Raw genomic sequence first — 21401 nt, 5'->3', positions numbered from 1 at the left:
CACATACACTGAAAGTACAAAACATTAGGAACACCTTCCAAATATTGAGTTGCATCCCCTCTTTGCCATCAGATCCACCTCAATACACCAGGGCATGGGGGGGGGGGGCAGATTTAATATTGCAAATAGATTATGACTTCTATCAATGTAATTGTTTGTATCATTTCCAATCCGCCATATGTATTTTTTATGTACTGTTCTTGTCAAAAGTTTGGAAACAATTACTCATTCTAGGGTTTTTCTACATTTTTTTCTATTAGATTTGTTTAACACCTTTTTTGGTTATTATATGATTCCATGTGTTATTTCATAGTTTTAATGTCTTCACTATTATTCTGCAATGTATAAAATAGTAAAAATAATGAAAAACCCTTGAATGAGCAGGTGTGTCCAAACGTTTGACAGTACTGTGTGTATATATAAACTCAGCAAAAAAACGAAACGTCCTCTCACTGTCAACTGCGTGTATTTTCAGCAAACTTAACATGTGTAAATATTTGTATGAACGTAACAAGATTCAACAACTGAGACATAAACTGAACAAGTTCCACAGGCATGTGACTAACAGAAATGGAATAATGTGTCCCTGAACAAAGGTGGGGGGTGAAAATCAAAAGTAACAGTCAGTATCTGGATTAGTCACCAGCTGCATTAAGTACTGCAGTGCTTCTCCTCCTCATGAACTGCACCAGAATTGCCAGTTCTTGCTGTGAGATGTTACCCCACTCTTCCACTAAGGCACCTGCAATGAGCCTGCAGGAAGGGTACCACATGAGGGAGGAGGATGTCTTCCCTGTAACACACAGCGTTGAGAGCCAGCTCAGTCCAATGATGCTGTGACACACTGCCCCAGACCATGACAGACCCTCCACCTCCAAATCGATCCCGCTCCAGAGTACAGGCTGCGGTGTAACGCTCATTCCGTCAACGCTAAAAACGAATCCGACCATCACCCCTAGTGAGACAAAACCGTGACTCGTCAGTGAAGATCACTTTTGCCAGTCCTGTATGGTCCAGTGACGGTGGGCTTGTGCCCATTTGCAACGTTGTTACCGGTGATGTCTGGTGAGGACCTGCGTCACAACAAGCCTACAAGCCCTCAGTCCAGCCTCTCTCAGCGTATTACGGACAGTCTGAGCACTGATGGAGGGATTGTGCGTTACTGGTGTAACTCGGGCAGTTGTTGTTGCCATCCTGTACCTATAACGCAGGTGTGATGTTCAGATGTACTGATCCTGTGCAGGTGTTGTTACACGTGGTCTGCCACTGTGAGGACGATCAGCTGTCCGTCCTGCCTCCCTGTAGGGCTGTCTTAGACAACTCACAGTATGGACATTGCAATTCATTGCCCTGGCCACATCTGCAGTCCTCATGCCTCCTTGCAGCATGCCAAGGGCACGTTCTCGCAGATGAGCAGGGACCCTGGGCATCTTTCTTTTGGTGATTTTCAGAGTCAGTAGAAAGGCCTCTTTAGTGTCCTAAGTTTTCATAACTGTGACCTTAATTGCCTACCGTCTGTAAGCTGTTGGTGTGTTAATGACTGTTACACAGGTGCATGTTCATTAATTGTTCATGGTTCATTGAACATGCATGGGAAACAATGTTTAAACCCTTTATAATGAAGATCTGTGAAATTATTTGGATTTTTACGAATTATCTTTGAAAGACAGGGTCCTGAAAAAGCGACATTTCTTTTTTTAGCTGAGTTTATATCAGTCATTTATTTGTTGGCAAACAAGTTTCACTGTTAAAACAAATATTAGTCAGTAACTTAAACAAGTTTCTCTGTTACTACAAATATTAGTTATGAGGTCATCCAACTTGGAAACCCATACAAAAATGAATAAATAAAAAGTCATATTCATACTCATAATAAAACTACTCTGAGTTGCTGAATTATTACTACAAATACAGTGGGGCAAAAAAGTATTTAGTCAGCCACCAATTGTGCAAGTTCTCCCACTTAAAAAGATGAGAGAGGCCTGTAATTTTCATCATAGGTACACTTCAACTATGACGGACAAAATGAGAAAAAAAATCCAGAAAATCACATTGTAGGATTTTTAATGAATTTATTTGCAAATTATGGTGGAAAATAAGTATGGCTGATTTCTTTTGATTTTCCCATGATGTCAAGCAAAGAGGCACTGCGTTTGAAGGTAAGCCTTGAAATACATCCACATGTACATCTCCAATTGAATCAAATTATGTCAAATATCCTATCAGAAGCTTCTAAAGCCATGAGATAATTTTCTGGAATTTTCCAAGTTGTTTAAAGGCATAGTCAACTTAGTGTTTGTAAACGTATGACTCACCGGAATTGTGATACAGTGAATTATAAGTGAAATAATCTGTCTGTAAACAATTGTTGGAAAAATTACTTGTGTCCTGCACAAAGTAGATGTCCTAACCGACTTGCCAAAACTATAGTTTGTTAACAAGAAATGTGTGAAGTGGTTGAAAAACTAGTTTTAATAACTCCAACCTGAGTGTATGTAAACTTCTGACTTCAACTGTATATATAATCCTAAACCACATCTAGAGTGCTGCTTGGACACAGCTGACTCCGCCGGCTCCTGCTATATGTCTAAAGGCCCTGGGTTTCCTACTCTATATCTGAAGGCCCTGGTTTTCCTGTTTGAGGACTGAGCATGCTCATGCCAGGAGGAGAGGAGATCCCAAGCCTAACTGTGTGCACTGAGCCCAGCTGATCCCCTTCTTCATGTGGCTGCTCCCTGAAATCAGACACCGCTGGGCCACGCATCACACAGCAACAACCTCTTCCTTCCCCCTCTCTACCTCCTTACACTGAGTGCTCTGCTTAGGGAGCCAATGGCAACTTGAAGCCCTTATTTTAAATATTTTAAATACTTCGGGATTTTGGCAATGAGGTCCTTAATCTACTTCCCCAGAATCGGATGAACTTTTGTCTCTGTGTCCAGTATGAAGGAAGTTGGAGGTAGATTTGCGAGCCAATGCTAACTTGCGTTAGCACAATGATATGGCTATCAGTTCGCATCCAGATACCCATAGACGTTCAGTGTGCTAACGCTGGTTAGCAATTGCACTAGCGCTATTTAGCAACTTCCTTCAAACCGCTCGCAGAGACATAACAATGGTATCCACGAGTTCATCTGACTCTTGGGAAGTAGATAAAGGGCCTCATTGCCAAAATTCCTAAGTATCCCTTTAACTCCCTGCCTGGATGCATCAACACGTTTAGACGTTTTTGGAGAAAAAAAGCCACTTAGCAAAGTCAAAGCAAACCTTTAAGTTATTTAACCCCCACATTCTGTTCTGGGATATGAGCAACACGGAACCATGTTTACAGAGCAGACTTGGATATGACCAAGAATATACGGTGAGAACCTCACCAACAGCACAGACACATATGGCCATCATCTGTCCATGTAAAGTTAGACCAGACAGCCTAGCCTAACAAAGGCAAGGTGAACAAGGAAAAATAAAATGGCGCAGGAAGAAATGGCAGCAGTTTTACGGGCGCCCAACCAATTGTGCTATTATGTGTTTTTCTCACATTATTTGTAACTTATATTGTACGTAATGTTTCTGCAACTGTATCTTACGGCAAAAAAAAGATCTTCTGGATATTAGGACAGCGATCACTCACCTCGGATTAGACAAAGATTTTTTTCTTCAATAAGCAGGACACACAGGACATACTCCAAACACCTGACAAGGCCAACATCCCATTTATTTGCAAAAGGAAAAGAGGCAGGCACAGAGGACACAGAGCAGGATGCCTCGTTAGGATCCGCCAACGGCAAGTGGGTAAGTTGCTGTTACCGTCAATATTACTCGCCAATGTGCAATCATTGGACAATAAATTAGACGAGGTACAATCACAAATATCCTACCAACGAGACATCAAAAACTGTAATATACTATGTTTCACGGAATCGTGGCTGAATGACGACATGGAGATTCAGCTAGCGGGATATACGCTGCACCGGCAAGATAGAACAGCACACTCCGGTAAGACGGGGGGGTCTGTGCATATTTGTAAACAACAGCTGGTGCACGAAATCTAAGGAAGTCTTCAGGCGAGATTTTGCTCGCCTGAAGTAGAGTATATTTTAATAAATTGCAGACCACACTACTTGCCTCGAGAGTTTTCAGCTATACTTTTGGTGGCTGTTTATTTACCACCACAAACAGATGCAGGAACTAAGACCGCACTCAGGTCAGCTGTATAAGGAAATAAGCAAACAGGATACCACTCACCCAGAGGTGGTGCTCCTAGTGGCCGGAAACTTTAATTCGGGGAAACATAAATCAGTTCTACCTAATTTCTATCAACATGTTAAATGTGCAACCAGAAGGGAAAGAATTCTAGATCAACAGTACACCACACACAGAGAGGCATACAAAGCTCTCCCATGCCCTCCATTTAGCAAATATGACCATAATTCTATCATCCTGATTCCTGCTTACAAGCAAAAATTAAAGCAGGAAGCACCAGTGACTCAGTCTATAAAAAAAGTGGTCAGATGAAGCATATGCTAAACTACAGGACTGTTTTGCTTTCACAGACTGGAACATGTTCCGGGATTCTTCCGATGGCATTGAGGAGTACACCACATCAGTCACTGGCTTTATCAATAAGTGCATCGAGGACGTCGTCCCCACAGTGACTGTACGTACATACCCCAACTAGAAGCCATGGATTACAGGCAACATTCGCACTGAGCTAAAGGGTAGAGCTGCCACTTTCAAGGTGCAGGACTCCAACCTGGAAGTTTTTAAGATATCCTGCTATGCCCCGCGATGAACCATAAAACAGGCAAAGCATCAATAAAGGGATAAGAATGAATCATACTACACCGGCTCCGACGCTCGTCTTATGTGGCAGGGCTTGCAAACTATTACAGACTACAAAGGGAAGCACAGCCACGAGCTGCCCAGTGACACGAGCCTACCAGACGAGCTACTACACCGGCTCCGACGCTCGTCTTATGTGGCAGGGCTTGCAAACTATTACAGACTACAAAGGGAAGCACAGCCGCGAGCTGCCCAGTGACACGAGCCTACCAGACGAGCTAAATCACTTCTAAGCTCGCTTCGAGGCAAGCAACACGTGCATGAGAGCGAGGCATGCATGAGAGCATCAGCTGTTCCGGACGACTGTGTGATCACTCTCTCCATAGCCGACGTGAGTAAGACCTGTAAACTGGTCAACATTCACAAGGCTGCGGGGCCAGACGGATTACCAGGACGTGTGCTCTGGGCATGTGTTGACCTACTGGCAGGTGTCTTCACTGACATTTTCAACATGTCCCTGATTGAGTCTGTAATACCAACATGTCTCAAGCAGACCACCATAGTCCCTGTGCCCAAGAACATGAAGACAACCTGCCTAAATGACTACAAACCCGTAGCACTCATGCCCATAGCCATGAAGTGCTTGTCTTGTCATGGCTCAAATCAACACCATCATTCCAGAAACCCTAGACCCACTCCAATTTTACATACCACCCAAACAGATCCACAGATGATGCAATCCCTATTGCACTCCACACTGCCATTTCCCACCTGGACAAAAGGAACACCTACTGTATGTGAGAATGCTATTCATTGACTATACAGCTCAGCGTTCAATATCATAGTTCCCTCATAGCTCATCACTAAGCTAAGGATCCTCCCTCTGCAACTAGATCCTGGCCTTCCTGACGGGCCGCCCCCAGGTGGCTGTACTCCCTGTTCACCTACGACTGCATGGCCAGGTACGACTCCAACACCATAATTTTGTTTGCAGATGACACAACAGTGGTAGGCCTGATCAACGACAACAACGAGACAGCCTATAGGGAAGAGGTCAGAGACCTGGCCGGGTGATGCCAGAATAACAACCTATCCCTCAACGTAACCAAGACTAAGGAGTTGATTATGGACTACAGGAAAAGGAGGACTGAGCATGCCCCCATTCTCATCGACGGGGCTGTAGTGGAGCAGGTTGAGAGCTTCAAGTTCCTTAGTGTCCACATCACCAACAAACTAGAATGGTTCAAACACACCAAGATCAAGACCAAGCCTATTCCCCTCAGGAAACTAAAAGTTTTGGCATGGGTCCTGAGATCCTCAAAAGGTTCTACAGCTGCAACATCGAGAGCATCCTGACTGTTTGCATCTATGCCTGGTACGGCAATTGCTCGGCCTCCGACCGCAAGGCACTACAGAGGGTAGTGCATACGGCTCAGTACATCAGGCTAAACTGCCTACCATCCAGGACCTCTACACCAGGTGGTGTCAGAGGAAGGCCCTAAACATTTTCAAAGACCCCAGCCTCCCCAGTCATAGACTGTTCTCTCTACTACCGCATGGGAAGTGGTACCAGAGTGCCAAGTCTAGGACAAAAAGGCTTCTCAACAGTTTTTACCCCCAAGCCATAAGACTCCAGAACAGGTAACCCGGACTATTGTCCTTACCCGGACTATTGTCCTTATTTTCTATTTTCTATGGTGGAGTAGGTCAGGGCATGACTGGGGGTTAGCCTAGTTTATTATTTCTATGTGGTATTCTTGTTTTGTTTTTCTATGTTGGTGATTTTGTATGATTCCCAATTAAAGGCAGCTGGTATTGTTGTCTCTAATTGGAGATCATATTTAGGTAGCCTTTTTTCCACCTGTGGGTTGTGGGATATTGTTTTGAGTTAGTGCACGTAGCAACTCTGTAGTCACGGTTCGTTGTTTGTTTCTTGTTTTGTTTATTAGTTTCACTTTAATAAATTATGTGGAACTGTAATCACACTGCGCCTTGGTCCTTTTCTACAAACGATCGTGACAACTATTTGCACTGTGTGCCGTTCCCCAACACCTCTTTTACGCTACTGCTACTCTCTGTTCATCGAAAATGCAGTCACTTTAACCATATCTACATGTACATACTACCTGAATCAGCCCGACTAACCGGTGTCTGTATGTAGCCTCGCTACTTTTATAGCCTCGCTACTGTACAGTCGTGGCCAAAAGTATTGAGAATGACACAAATATACATTTTCACAAAGTTTGCTGCTTCAGTGTCTTTAGATATTTTTGTCAGATGTTACTATGGAATACTGAAGTATAATTACAAGCATTTCATAAGTGTCAAAGGCTTTTATTGTCAATTACATGAAGTTGATGCAAAGAGTCAATATTTGCAGTGTTGACCCTTCTTTTTCAAGACCTCTGAAATCCACCCTGGCATGCTGTCAATTAAATTCTGGGCCACATCCTGACTGATGGCAGCCCATTCTTGCATAATCAATGCTTGGAGTTTGTCAGAATTTGTGGGTTTTTGTTTGTTCACCCATCTCGAGGATTGACCACAAGTTCTCAATGGGATTAAGGTCTGGGGAGTTTCCTGGCCATGGACCGAAAATATCGATGTTTTGTTCCCCGAGCCACTTAGTTATCACTTTTGCCCTATGGCAAGGTGCTCCATCATGCTGGAAAAGGCATTGCTTATCACCAAACTGTTCCTGGATGGTTGGGAGAAGTTACTCTCAGAGGATGTGTTGGTACCATTCTTTATTCATGGCTGTGTTCTTAGGCAAAATTGTGAGCGAGCCCACTCCCTTGCCTGAAAAGCAACCCCACACATGAATGGTCTCAGGATGCTTTACTGTTGGCATAAAAAGGACTGATGGTAGCGCTCACCTTGTCTTCTCCGAAAAAGCTTTTTTCCGGATGCCCCAAACAATCGGAAAGGGGATTCATCAGAGAAAATGACTTTACCCCCAGTTCTCAGCAGTCCAATTTGCAGAATATCAGTATGTCCCTGATGTTTTTCCTGGAGAGAAGTGGCTTCTTTGCTGCCCTTCTTGACACCAGGCCATCCTCCAAAAGTCAAAAGCCTCATTTTGCGTGCAGATGCACTCACACCTGCCTGCTGCCATTCTTGAGCAAGCTCTGTACTGGTGGTGCCCCGATCCCGCAGCTGAATCAACTTTAGGAGACGGTCCTGGCGCTTGCTGGACTTTCTTGGGCACACTGAAGCCTTCTTCACAACAATTTAACAGCTCTCCTTGAAGTTCTTGATGATCCGATAAATGGTTGATTTAGGTGCAATCTTACTGGCAGCAATATCCTTGCCTGTGAAGCCCTTTTTGTGCAAAGCAATGATGATGGTGTTTCCTTGCAGGTTACCATGGCTGACAGAGGAATAACAATGATTCCATGCACCACCCTCCTTTTGAAGCTTCCAGTCTGTTACAGTTAGCAATGGAGATTTCAGGGGTTTTGGTGGATTTCCTAAACAAATCAAATCAAATCAAATGTATTTATATAGCCCTTCGTACATCAGCTGATATCTCAAAGTGCTGTACAGAAACCCAGCCTAAAACCCCAAACAGCAAGCAATGCAGGTGTAGAAGCACGGTGGCTAGGAAAAACTCCCTAGAAAGGCCAATATCTAGGAAGAAACCTAGAGAGGAACCAGGCTATGTGGGGTGGCCAGTCCTCTTCTGGCTGTGCCGGGTGGAGATTATAACAGAACATGGCCAAGATGTTCAAATGTTCATAAATGACCAGCATGGTCGTATAATAATAAGGCAGAACAGTTGAAACTGGAGCAGCAGCACGGTCAGGTGGACTGGGGACAGCAAGAAGTCATCATGTCAGGTAGTCCTGGGGCATGGTCCTAGGGCTCAGGTCAGTTGAAAGGTTAGCTGTGTCTAAACCAGGATTCAGACACAGCTAAGACATCTAGGTTGGCAGAGTGTGCTAAAGCAGTGAGTAAAACAAACTTAGGGGGTAGGCTTCTAATGTTAACATCCAAGGCTTTTACGTTTACAGAAGTCAACAAATGAGAGCACCTCGGGGGTGGGAGTGGAGCTAGGCACTGCAGGACCTGGATTAACCTCCACATCACCAGAGGAACAGAGTAGAAGTAGGATAAGGGTACGGCTAAAGACGATACGAACTGGCCGTCTAGCACGTTCAGAACAGAGAGTAAAAGGAGCAGGTTTCTGGGCACGATAGCATAGATTCAAGGCATAGTGTACAGACAAAGGTAAGGTAGGATGTGAGTACATTGGAGGTAAACCTAGGCATTGAGTAATGAAGAGAGAGATATAGTCTCTAGAGATGTTTAAACCAGGTGATGCCATCGCATATGTAAGAGGTGGAACAACATGGTTGTTTAAGGCATATTGAGCAGGGCTAGAGGCTCTACAGTGAAATAAGATAGTAATCACTAACCAGGACAGTAATGGACAAGGCATATTGATATTAGAGAAAGGCATGCGTAGCCAAGTGAACATATGGGTCCAGTGAGTGGTTGGGCTGGCTGGGGACACGGCGATTCAGACAGTTAGCAGGCTAACAAGCTAACAGTTAGTAGGCCGGGGCTAAACAAGCTAACAGCTAGTAGACCGGGGCAAGCTAGCAGTCATCAGGCCGGGTTAGCAAGCAAGCAGTTAGCATGGGCTAGCAGTTACAGACCGGGCAGGTAAGCTAGCAGTTAGCAGGCCGGGCCTAAACAAGCTAGCAGCTAGTAGACCGGGGCAAGCTAGCAGTTAGTAGGCCGGGTTAGCAAGCAGTTAGCAGGGGCTAGCAGTTAGCAGACCAGGTTAGCAAGCAAGCAGTTAGCAAAGGCTAGCAGTTAGCAGCCCGGGCAGGCAAGCTAGCAGTTAGCAGACCGGGTTAGCAAGCAAGCAGATAGCAGGGGCTAGAACGTTAGCCTTTGGGGGAAGTCGCGATGGGGGTGAGTCTGTTTTTGCCTCTTTGTGCGGTGACGTCGATAGACCAGTCATGGAATTAGTAGGGTTCCAAGTAGCTCTAGGGCCTTCAGCGGGCGTCGCGCCTGAGGGGCCTGTTGGAATCCTCGGGCAGATTATGTCGGTATTCCAGTCGTAGGGGATCTGCGGGGTTCCATGCCCCGTACCGGCTGTAGAAGGGGTCCGGATATTGTAGCCCAGGAGTATACTTCGGTGGTAGCACAGGAGCCCTGGTCGGGCTAGCTTCAAGCTAATTGGTGCTTACTCTGGGATGGAAACGCTAGCCAGGAGTAGTCATCCGGGATTGCGGTTAGCTAGTTATGAAGATCCAGATGAAAATGTTCAGTTTGCGGTAGGAATCCGGGGATGAAAATAACAGGTCCGTTATGCTCTGGTTAGAGTCACATTGTTCGAACTGACGAGAGCTTTCCGAGCTGAAGGTTAGCTGATGACCGCTGGCAATGGTTTGCTGACTGATAGCTTGTAGTTAGCTGGCTAGCTTCAGTTGAGGGATTCCGGATCCGAAGTAAATATAAATACTTTAGGAAAAAAAAGCAGATCCACGCCACATTGGGTGAGGCGGGTTGCAGGAGAGTATTTAGATGTTGAAGTTTAGCAAAATATTTTAAAGGAAATGCGACAAAAAAGATGTAAAACGATATATACAAGGGACACGACAGGACAAAGACGTCTGACTGCTACGCCATCTTGGAGATGGTTTCATTTGCATGGCAAAGAGGGACTTTGCAGTTAATTACAATTCATCTGATCACTCTTCATAACATTCTGGAGTATATGCAAATTGCCATCATACAAACTGAGGCAGCAGACTATATTAAAAGTAATATTTGTGTCATTCTCAAAACTTTTGGCCACAACTGTATATAGCCTCGCTACTGTTACTTTTCACTGTCTTTTTACTGTTGTTTTTATTTCTTTACTTACCTATTGTTCACCTAATACCTTTTTGCACTATTGGTTAGAGCCTGTAAGTAAGCATTTCACCGTAAGGTGAAACACCGTAACACCTGTTGTATTCAGCGCACGTAACAAGTAAACATTGATTTGATTTGAACATGGACAACGAGCTTTAATGAGAGGTACCACCTGCATGTTTTAAAACAGTATAACAAGTTACAGTAACCCACATAATCTAATAACAGTGTTATGTCTCGAGACCCGGCCACCCTTCTGAAATGTGGGCACCACATGCACTGTGTAAATCTAATTAAACATGCTCTAACCCAAGCAAAACACCAACATGCAATTACCCAGGGCAGCAATATAACTCGGCCCACTGGCCCTCACTGTCACAGAGCACAGACAGACTCTATCACTCACTCAAACCAATGTTATTTACACATACATTCTATGTACCATCTATATTATGAATACATTTCTCTCTTTTATTCTTAGGTTCCTTTAATGAAAATGTCAATATTTAATTTACGTGTCACAAAAACAGAACTCTTTAATATCTATAGAACATGTATTCCAGCAACCATAATAGGTTTTAATGGTTTGAATCCATTTCCCAGATGCACCACAGACAGAAATACGATTTTGGATTAAAATGGCATACTTACATATAGCGGAGCTTGCTGTGGATTTAGTTTCATGACACTGGACACTGTGGAGAGAAGAGGGAGAACATCAGAGTTAATAAATATAGTAAACCCCAAAGCAGAGGGCAGCATGAGGTAAGCAGCAATTATATAGTCTTACACTATCACTTCTCTGTGTCAGCTCCACACAACAGGCCAACAGCCTAAGTCAGACCATGGAAGGCGGTGTGGCTGCAGCAGCACTAGCCTTGGGTTCAGACGAGGCATTTAACAGCCTAAATCAGACCATGGAAGGCGGTGTGGCTGCAGCAGCAATAGCCTTGGGTTCAGACGAGGCATTTAACAGCCTAAGTCAGACCATGGAAGGCGGTGTGGCTGCAGCAGCACTAGCCTTGGGTTCAGACGAGGCATTTAACAGACCAAATCAGGCCTAATAACCGTCATTAAGGGCACATTACAGAAATGTAGCTGCCTGTGCCTATAATGCCTACCCTGTTCTTCCTTTTTCTCTTTTACCTAAACTAAGGAATCTAGCTGCTTTCTTTGTCTGTATAGAACACTGCAGACAGAGAGAGACCATTCCTGAGGTTTGGGATTTTGTTGTTAATGATTAAGGTCTAAATATTTTAGCATTTTCTATGCTGTTTTCATGGACTACAGGTTGAAAAAATGTCTGTGAAGATGTGGTGGACCTTGACTCTGATCAGCTGAACAGTCGATGTACCCCAGTCCTCAGCAGTCCAATCCCTGTACCTTTTGCAGAATATCAGTCTGTCCCTGATGTTTTTCCTGAAGAGAAGTGGCTTCTTTGCTGCCCTTCTTGACACCAGGCCATCCTCCAAAAGTCTTCCCCTCACTGTGCGTGCAGATGCACTCACACCTGCCTGCTGCCATTCCTGAGCAAGCTCTGTACTGGTGGTGCCCCGATCCCACAGCTGAATCAACTTTAGGAGATGGTCCTGGCGCTTGCTGGACTTTCTTGGGTGCCCTGAAGTCTTCTTCACAACAATTGAACCGCTCTCCTTGACGTTCTTGATGATCCAATAAATGGTTGATTTAGGTGCAATCCTTGCCTGTGAAGCCCTTTTTGTGCAAAGCAATGATGACGGCACGTGTTTCCTTGCAGGTAACCATGATTGACAGAGGAAGAACAATGATTCCAAGCACCACCCTCCTTTTGAAGCTTCCAGTCTGTTATTCGAACTCAATCAGCATGACAGAGTGATCTCCAGCATTGTCCTTGTCAACACTCACACCTCTGTTAATGAGAGAATCACTGACATGATGTCAGCTGGTCCTTTTGTGGCAGGGCTGAAATGAGGGACATTGCAATGAATTGCAATTCATCTGATCACTCTTCATAACATTTGACTCATTTCAGGAAACTAGGCGTATGTCGTGCGTCACTACTTCACAGGATAGCCATTTGAACATAAACTATTTTTTTTTTATCCAAATGTGTTTTTCGGCAGAAATGCCTTCTGGAACTTGTGAACTTTCATGTGCCTTAATAACAAACGTGTATGCCATCTGTAAATACGAATAAAATTGTACAAATTATGAGCCTAGTTGGTTTAGCCACAAAAAAAGAGAGGAACCTTGCTGCTAGCCATTATTGGCTGAGATAATGAGTGGGCTGGACATGCCGAGAGATGAGTTCAGATTGGCCTGTCATGTAGCATGCGTCTGTCTGTAAAATGTGCTGGTCAGGATGTGTAGGTAATAATTTCTAACTCTGCTTTTTGAAAGATATCACATAGCAGAAATGCAAAAGTGTTGCTCTCTACTTCCTGGAGGACCGAGTTTTGAAATCAGGAGATGGGGAAAATTCTGGCAATTGATTGCAAATATGCAGATGAAGTCGAAAAGAGAACACACAAAAGGCTGTTGTATAAAACACGGTCTCCCAATTACATCTTCAAACTAAGGCAACAATGGCTTCTGTGACAGAGGGAGAAGTGTCCATACATGTATACGAGTAAGAGTCTAGCTAACTATATTTCACGTTTCTAATTTTGTCAAGTCATTTTCATTTCAAGTTAAAGAGTACTGTTCGCTAGCTAGCTAACGTTAGCTGGCTGGCTGGCTGGCTCGCTAGCTAACGTTACGTATATGATCTGTGTAGTAATATAATATTTGCATTGCTAGTTATAGCCTAATGTTAGCTAGCTAGCTAACATTGAACCTGGTTGGTTAGCTACCAGAGGATTCATGCAGGGTAGCAACGTTATGAGTTGGTATTATGGCTCATTGTTTAGCTACATGTCTAAGCAAGACTCCACTATGCAAGTAACCATTTTAATAAAATGATGTCACTGCGACAACTGTTGATAGACGTAGTTGGTAAATTCGCTCTGATTTCAGAGCTCTCTCGTCTGAGTGTGTCAGAGCGCAGAAAAACTGACGAATTTACGAATGCTCAACACCCGTTGAATATGGCCGGTGTCAGTAAACGTTGGCAAAAAAAAAGCGTAATTAAATTGTTGCCAGCAGCACAGTTGCAGTCACCAACGCTCTGAATAACATAACAACAGCCTAACCGACTCTGCTGGGGTGTGTAAAATGAGCTGTTCCCTCATTTATGTCAGGAAGCAGCTAGTAAGCAAGCCAACATAGCCAGTTAGCTTGGGTGTTGTTAGGTCAGAGCGCTCGGATCAACCCTACTCCTTGGACAGAGCGTCCAGTGTGTGCTCTGAACGCTCCGAGAGCGAAACGCTCTGAATTTACGAACGGACAATCTGACAACGCTCTGAGATTATGAATGCCCAAAGCGAACTCTGAGCACACTCTGGCACTCCAGATTGAATTTATGAACACACCCGTAGTAAAAACCAGCCTTTAGTCTAAACAATCTTTGGTTGTTTAGTACATGGCCTCGTGTGAATCCTTAAAGAGATGGTTTGGGGTTTAGGCTTAAGAGGGTGTGAACGATTCTGAATGGGTGTAGACAAAGAAGAGCTCTCCGGTAAGTGTATCAAAACATTCAAGGACAATTTTCTCAAAAGTGAAGTTACAAGTTTATCAACATTCAAAGCAGAATTACTTTCCTATTTTTCCTCAACTGTAGTGTATGATGTACCATTTTCTAGCTCTGAGTCTCTGCTTTTATCCAATGTAAAAAACAGTATTTCAAATTTTGCTACATAAGACCGAATTGAGCCGGTCCGTCTCATATTAAATGCAAACTCTGATCCCGGGTCAGCTGATCTGTGTGACGAGGCTCTGTTCAAAGCAGCAACAGGAAGTGTCTCCATTGAAAAGTGAACAGAGAGGCCTAACAGGCCTAGATGGCACAAGCCCTGCCATTCATCCCAAACATATCACTTTGCATAGCAAGTAGAGACCCATAGATAGGCACAGGCAGACAGGCAGGGGAAACTGTTATGGCCCAATAAATACAACACAGACAATGTTGCACTGCAGTGAGCAATGGTAACTTTTAAAGAGACAGTAGCATTAGTTATCCAACTCAATACTTATTTCCTCTTTAGCGTTACTTCATCATGTACTATGAACTCACTTTGAACTTGCACCAGTTGTTATATCGTATTTGATCAATGCATAAAATCACACACACAAACAAACGCGCATGAAGCTGCCTGCCTTCTACACAACACAGAGTGACTGTGACACAGACCTCACTTCAGGTATATGTTTTGAGAGAACAGAGCAAGCCTGAGACTATGTGCATGTGCCCTTTCCATGCTTTGGAATCTCAGTGTGCTGCTGAGTGTGATACCCATGTGCAACAGGGTGTGGGCTTTAACCAGCTCAACCTAGGCATGAAAACATCTATGCACCACACACACTAGGCCTTACTCAATCCACAGCAACACTGACTGAACTAGTCGCAACTAGCCTCTTTATTGTACCATTGAGGAGAATGTTCTCTTGTCAATCCATTAAGGGCGTACTTTTTATCTGTGAAGCAACCATTCAATGGGAGCTGAGTAAATGGAAAAACCTTCCTCCTCATTATCTTGTCCACCTTCTGTCTACTTCAGATGATAATCCACCCCCACACTATTGTTTAGCAATCAGCCTCAAGTCACGTTCTGCAGGGGGGAGTTTAAAGAGGCAATCTGATTATTGAGTCCCAAGTCACACACTGTACCCATGCCCACTGACAAAATGAAAAACTGATTTGTTTTTGGAAGAATATATGAATTGCAGTCCTGTAGGTGCCGGTCACTCACATAGTGTCTCTCTAATCCTTCATTGTGATGTCAAACTCCCAGTTATAATTCCCTTTAAAACCACCAGCACAACTGCACAGACCATAGCCCTGCTTGCCCAACCCCCACTATAAGCCACTGCTGCAGCTCGAGCTCCAGCCCCATTCTACCCCTTCCCTCATCAAAGCCCCTGTTCCAGTCCCAGCTTAACCCCCATGAACCCTCAAAGTGAGTAAAAGCCCCAGCCTCATCCCCAGTCCCCATAAATGATTTTGCTTAGCTAATGTTACCTTGCTAGCTAATGTTACCTAGCTGTGTAGCCAATATTATAATATGAATTACACTGCATGATAACACTACTGTACTTTTATATTCGTATAGGAGAGGTAAATGTTCATAATTGATATGCTAACATTACTTGATCATGAAGCATGCTGTTAGTTAGCTAGCTAGCCAGCGGGAGTGAGCTGTATAGCCTATTGTCACCTAATTTAAGTGTAGGGATGAGAAAATAAACACTTTAATTGTCTACACATGCTTGTGGATTGTTGCATTATTCAAGAGTGTAATGTGGTTTGGTTGCATTATTCAATATTGCAACATGTTATAGAAGAAAAGTTGCTCGGATTGTTAAATAGTTTGTGCTTACTGGCTCGTGGCTACTGGGATATTTACGGTCAAAATTAGCTCCGGACCAAGAATGTCGCATTGCCAGCCACAACGAAAGGTAAGGATTTAATGTGAATTGAAAAGTAGAAATCTCTTTTGCCACTCCACTCCTCAGACTTCCTCTCTCATAGTGGGAATAGGGCCTTAGACCCAGCCACATGCTGACCCCCTGCCACAAGCGTCAGACAGGGACCAGACAGCCTGATGCTGTTGGCCTCACACTCACTAAACAGGTGCTGATTTAACATGGAACTCATTCCAAATAAATCATCAGCTTGTCCACATACTGAGCAGTGAAGTGATCACCACCAGCAAGGAACATCTCAATCTCTGCCATTAGCCAGGACCAGGCAGAGACAGTTTGTCAGAAGGAGGAAGAAAGTCCTGACAGAGTGCTGTACGGTGAGCTGCTGAACATGGCTACAGAGGGGAGATTAAGAATGACGAAGGAAAAGAAACCGCAAACAGACAAAAGTGGCTCCCTAAAGTAGAAAAACACTATAGGATGGGCCAGGAGAGCGACTGTAGCGGCAATCTGCAGAATCAGCAAGGCTGCGGTTTTCCGCACCATATCCATGTCTAAAGGCATTCACAAAAAAAGTAGAGAGGGGAAACTGTTGTTTGTGTGCCTTGGCTAGCTCTCTCTGGCACCGCTGAAACTCGACCCGTACATTTGGTCTGCTCCAAAACCCCATAAACCCAATAAAAAGCTGACCATTTCAGAGGGGGAGAGGACAGGACAGGACAGGAAGTGGGGATCCAAATAGGGGGTATGGACAACAAGCAGCTCAGAGTCAGCTCCTCCCAGCATCATGAATAAGTCTGGAGGAGTGAGGGGGAATCCATCATGGGGCAGGTCATGCTCACTGTTCCTGGGACAGTTTCTAGTTCTTTCCTCTGTAAATGGTACTAATGTTGGAGTCAGATACACAAACAAGTTAGAGGGATAATCAGCTGTCTCTAATTATACACATTGATCTCATCCTGATGCCCTAAGTCCTCACAGTCCAGTCTTGCAGACAGAAAGACAGACGGACAGAGGGATGGACACACACAGCCCTATACCTACTGACTCACACAGACAGAGCTTGAACTCTGACCTGTAAAGCATCTGGACATCAACTGCTGTCAAAAAAGCTGTAAGGAGAGATGCTAGTAGGGCTGTCCCAGACTAAAAAAAAATCTTGGTCGACCGAGAGTTGTCTGTTTCGACCAATCGATTGGTAGAAATGTTCAAACCTGTATTTTTCCATATATAGACACACCCTATGTTTGAATAAAATCAACTATATGTAGGCTAATGAGCTTGTCTGATGCTTTAAGCACTGCAATGAAAAATGAAGACACACAAATTACTAAAGAGGGAGCCAGAGATCAATACGGCCTAACCAGAAAAAAAAGAAAAAACTTTTCCTGACCCTTTTCCTTCCGCTGCCCAGTTAAACTCCTGATGTTGCTGGTAATAGGCTACACCAGCTGTCTGCAACCTTTTCCATTTGGAAAGTCAAGTTATCCTAATATTTCTACTGATCTGCGTGCCAGTTATGATTTTTACATGCACATTTTTGTGGAACAGTTTAATTTAATTTCAAATAGTGTTCATATCTCAAAATCAAATGTCATGTGGTTAATCAAAATTCTAAATGAAATTATATCGCCAATATGTAAAATAGCCAACAACTTAAAAACCTCTTGAGCTTACTTGAGACGCAGACGTCCCACCTAGAGCTCTAGAAATGCACATGCGCGACGCTACACGCTAATAGTATTAGTTAAAACGCAAACGTTCATTAAAATACACATGTTTGGTATTGAAATAAAGCTACAGTCATTGTGAATCTAGCCACCGTGTCAGATTTTTAAAATGCTTTTCGGCGAAAGCATGAGAAGCTATTATCTGATAGCATGCAACACCCCAAAAGACCCGTAGGGGATGTAAACAAAAGAATTAGCATAGTCGGCGCTACACAAACCGCACAATAAAATATAAAACATTAATTACCTTTGACCATCTTCTTTCTTTGCACACCTTGATGTCCCATAATCAATACTGGGTCTTTTTTGGATTAAATCGGTCCATATATAGCCTAGATATCGATCTATGAAGACTGTGTGGAAAACGGAAAAAAAAGAGCGTTTCATAACGTAACGTCATTTTTTAAAAGTTAAAAATTCGACGATAAACTTTCACAAAACACTTCGAAATACCTTTCTAATGCAACTTTAGGTATAACTACACGTTAATAAGCTATAAAAATCATCAGGAGGCGATGTAAATTCGATAGCCTGCCGTGTGGAAAAATGTCCGGAAAAACACAGAGACAATGCCTCGGGTCGGTGGTCGGAGAGAATCGGTTCCCTTTGGTCGGATCTACCAAGAATCAATTCAGATTCAAATGAGGAGACTCTATACACCCTGTGGAAGCTGTAGGTACTGCAAGCTTGGCCTCATATATTACGGTTCACCTTTAACAATTCATGGGAGTGGCGCATGGATATTTTTTCCCATCTCCAGTGATCAGATTTTCCTGCGCTTTTCGATGAAACAGACGTTCTGTTATAGTCACAGCCGTGATTTAAACAGTTTTGGAAACGTCTGAGTGTTTTCTATCCACACATACTAATCATATGCATATACTATATTCCTGGCCTGAGTAGCAGGACGCCAAAATGTTGCGCGATTTTTAACAGAATTTCCGAAAAAGTAGGGGGGAAGCTTAACAGGTTAAAAACCTGTTTTGATTTGTTTTATGGGGTATTGTGTGTAGATTAATGAGGCAAAAAAAAACGATTTCATCTATTTTAGAATAAGGCTGTAACGTAATAAGATGTGTAAAAGGTCAAGGGGTCTAAATACTTTCCGAATGCACTGTATATTGAATGCATTAACAGAAATCACCATAACAAAACAAACATTGTAGATTAGAAATGATGGGAATTAACAGTAAATGTACCACTGGTGATGTTAATTAATTTGTCCACTCAGACAGGCATGAATAAGACGTGTCTCGTGTGCCATGATGTTTAGTTATATATTTGTTTTAAAAAATCTTGGTCGACCAACAGCGTATCGACCAGTCAACAAATTGGGGTAAGCCCTAGATGCTAGCCAAGCTTGTCTTTCAGAATTTCACACTCTGCCTCTTCCATGCAGCATATTTTTGTAAAAGTTACACAAACCATACCAATGTCTTTCAAAGACACAAACAAATAACACAAAAGCTAGACCAAGTGGGATTATAGCAGAGAACAGCTTCATGATTTCCATTACCTGGAAAGCGATTTGGACACATATGTTTCATGTTAGTTGCAGATGAACCTGCAGGGCTTCCGTAGTAAGTTTGTGTTCCCTGATATTAATCCTTAACAACAGGCCAGGGTACCTGCGGTGCATGACAGAGCGTTTCCTGGAGATTTTTCTATATATCCAGAGAAATACCCGTTACTAACCTATAATAACATCTGATCTTCAAAGGGAGTGAGAGAAGAGGGCCTGGCTCGCTGCTACTGCCCTGAAGTTGTAGTTGTTGCACAATAGACCACAGAACGAGTTCAGCCAGCGTAAACTAATACTGTCCCGTGTAAAAAAAATTGCTGCTATAAGTTATGTAAGCAATGTTTTTATTAATATAACACTTACTTTCTCCGCTATACAATCCAGTTTCCGAGCTGGTCACGGGTGCACCTCAGCCACGCTCAAGGTCCTAAATGATATCATACCTACCATCAATAAAATACAGTACTGTGCAGCCGTCTTCATCGACCTGGCCAAGGCTTTCGACTCTGTCAATCACCGTATTCTTATCGGCAGACTCAACAGCCTTGGTTTCTCTAATGACTGCCTCGCCTGGTTCACTAACTACTTCTCAGATAGAGTTCAGTGTGTCAAATCGGAGGGCCTGTTGTCCGGACTTCTGGCAGTCTCTATGGGGGTGCCACAGGGTTCAATTCTTGGGCCGACTCTTTTCCTTGTATGTATCAATGATGTCGCTCTTGCAGCGAGTGATTCTTTGATCCACCTCTACGCAGACGACACCATTCTGTATACATCTGGCCCTTCTTTGGACACTGTGTTAACAAACCTCCAGACAAGCTTCAATGCCATACAACACTCCTTCCGTGGCCTCCAACTGCTCTTAAATGCTAGTAAAACGAAATGCATGCTCTTCAACCGATCAATGCCTGCACCCGCCTGCCCGACGAGCATCACTACCCTGGACGGTTCTGAATTAGAATATGTGGACACCTATAAATACCTAGGTGTCTGGCTAGACTGTAAACTCTCCTTCCAGACTCATATTAAGCATCTCCAATCCAAAATTAAATCTAGAATCAGCTTCCTATTTAGGAACAAAGCATCCTTCACTCATGTATAAGTCTTTGCTAGGTAAATCTCCGCCTTATCTCAGCTCACTGGCCACCATAGCAGCACCCACCTGTAGCACGCACTCCAGCAGGTATAATTCACTGGTCATCCCCAAAGCCAACACTTCCTTTGGCCGCCTTTCCTTCCAGGTCTCTGCTGCCAATGACTGGAACAAATTGCAAAAATCAGTGAAGTTGGAGACTTATATCTCTCTCACGAACTATAAGTGTCAGCTGTCAGAGGAGCTTACCGATCGCTGCAGCTGTACACAGCCCATCTGTAAATAGCCCATCCAACCAACTACCTACCTCGTCCCCATATTTGTTTTGTTTTTCTGCTCTTTTGCACACCAGTATTTCTACTTGCACATCCTCATCTGCACATCTATCACTCCAGTGTTAACTGCTAAATTGTAATTACTTCGCCATTATTGGCCTATTTATTGCCTTACCTCCTTACTTTATTTGCACACACTGTATATAGATTTTTCTATTGTGTTACTGACTGTATGTTTGTTTATCCCATGTGTAACTCTGTGTTGTTGTGTTTGTCGCACTGCTTTGCTTTATCTTGGCCCAGTTGTAAATGAGAACTTGTTCTCAACTGGCCTACCTGGTTAAATAAAGGTGAAATTATTATTATTATTTTGGGTATTTTTGGTTTTGCATTTTCATGCCAGAAATTTGCATCAGCAGAAAAAGGACCAGCCACTCATTCTGCACTTGAAAACATTTGAGTAAAAAGCGAAAAAGTGCTTACTGGTATTGTAATGCCGATAATGGCTTTACTCAGTAATGGAGCACGTAGTCTGACAAACCACGACACAACTAACATATTTACTCTGTTTGTGTACATCCTTGGGTTGTTGTCTCAGTCTATGTGGATGAGAGGAGTGTGTGTGCAGTTGA

At 43.5% G+C, this 21401-nt stretch overlaps 1 protein-coding gene across 7 annotated transcripts in view; it reads right to left on the bottom strand.

Annotated features, from left to right (window-relative positions):
* LOC112252249 (A-kinase anchor protein 13-like) overlaps window positions 1-21401 on the bottom strand; it is a 180438-nt gene that overhangs the window by 134125 nt on the left and 24912 nt on the right. For all 7 annotated transcript variants that reach the window (XM_042323078.1, XM_042323076.1, XM_042323079.1 and 4 more), the window contains exon 2: window positions 11305-11348. In XM_042323078.1, the coding sequence (XP_042179012.1) occupies window positions 11305-11337 (33 nt within the window). In that variant the 5' untranslated portion in view covers window positions 11338-11348. The remainder of the gene's footprint in view (window positions 1-11304; window positions 11349-21401) is intronic.

The sequence above is a fragment of the Oncorhynchus tshawytscha genome, linkage group LG06 (genome assembly GCF_018296145.1).
Source record: "Oncorhynchus tshawytscha isolate Ot180627B linkage group LG06, Otsh_v2.0, whole genome shotgun sequence".
NCBI lineage: Eukaryota > Metazoa > Chordata > Actinopteri > Salmoniformes > Salmonidae > Oncorhynchus > Oncorhynchus tshawytscha.
The sequence above is the reverse complement of the archived record's forward strand: the minus strand, read 5'-3'. Positions and strand labels throughout refer to the sequence as shown.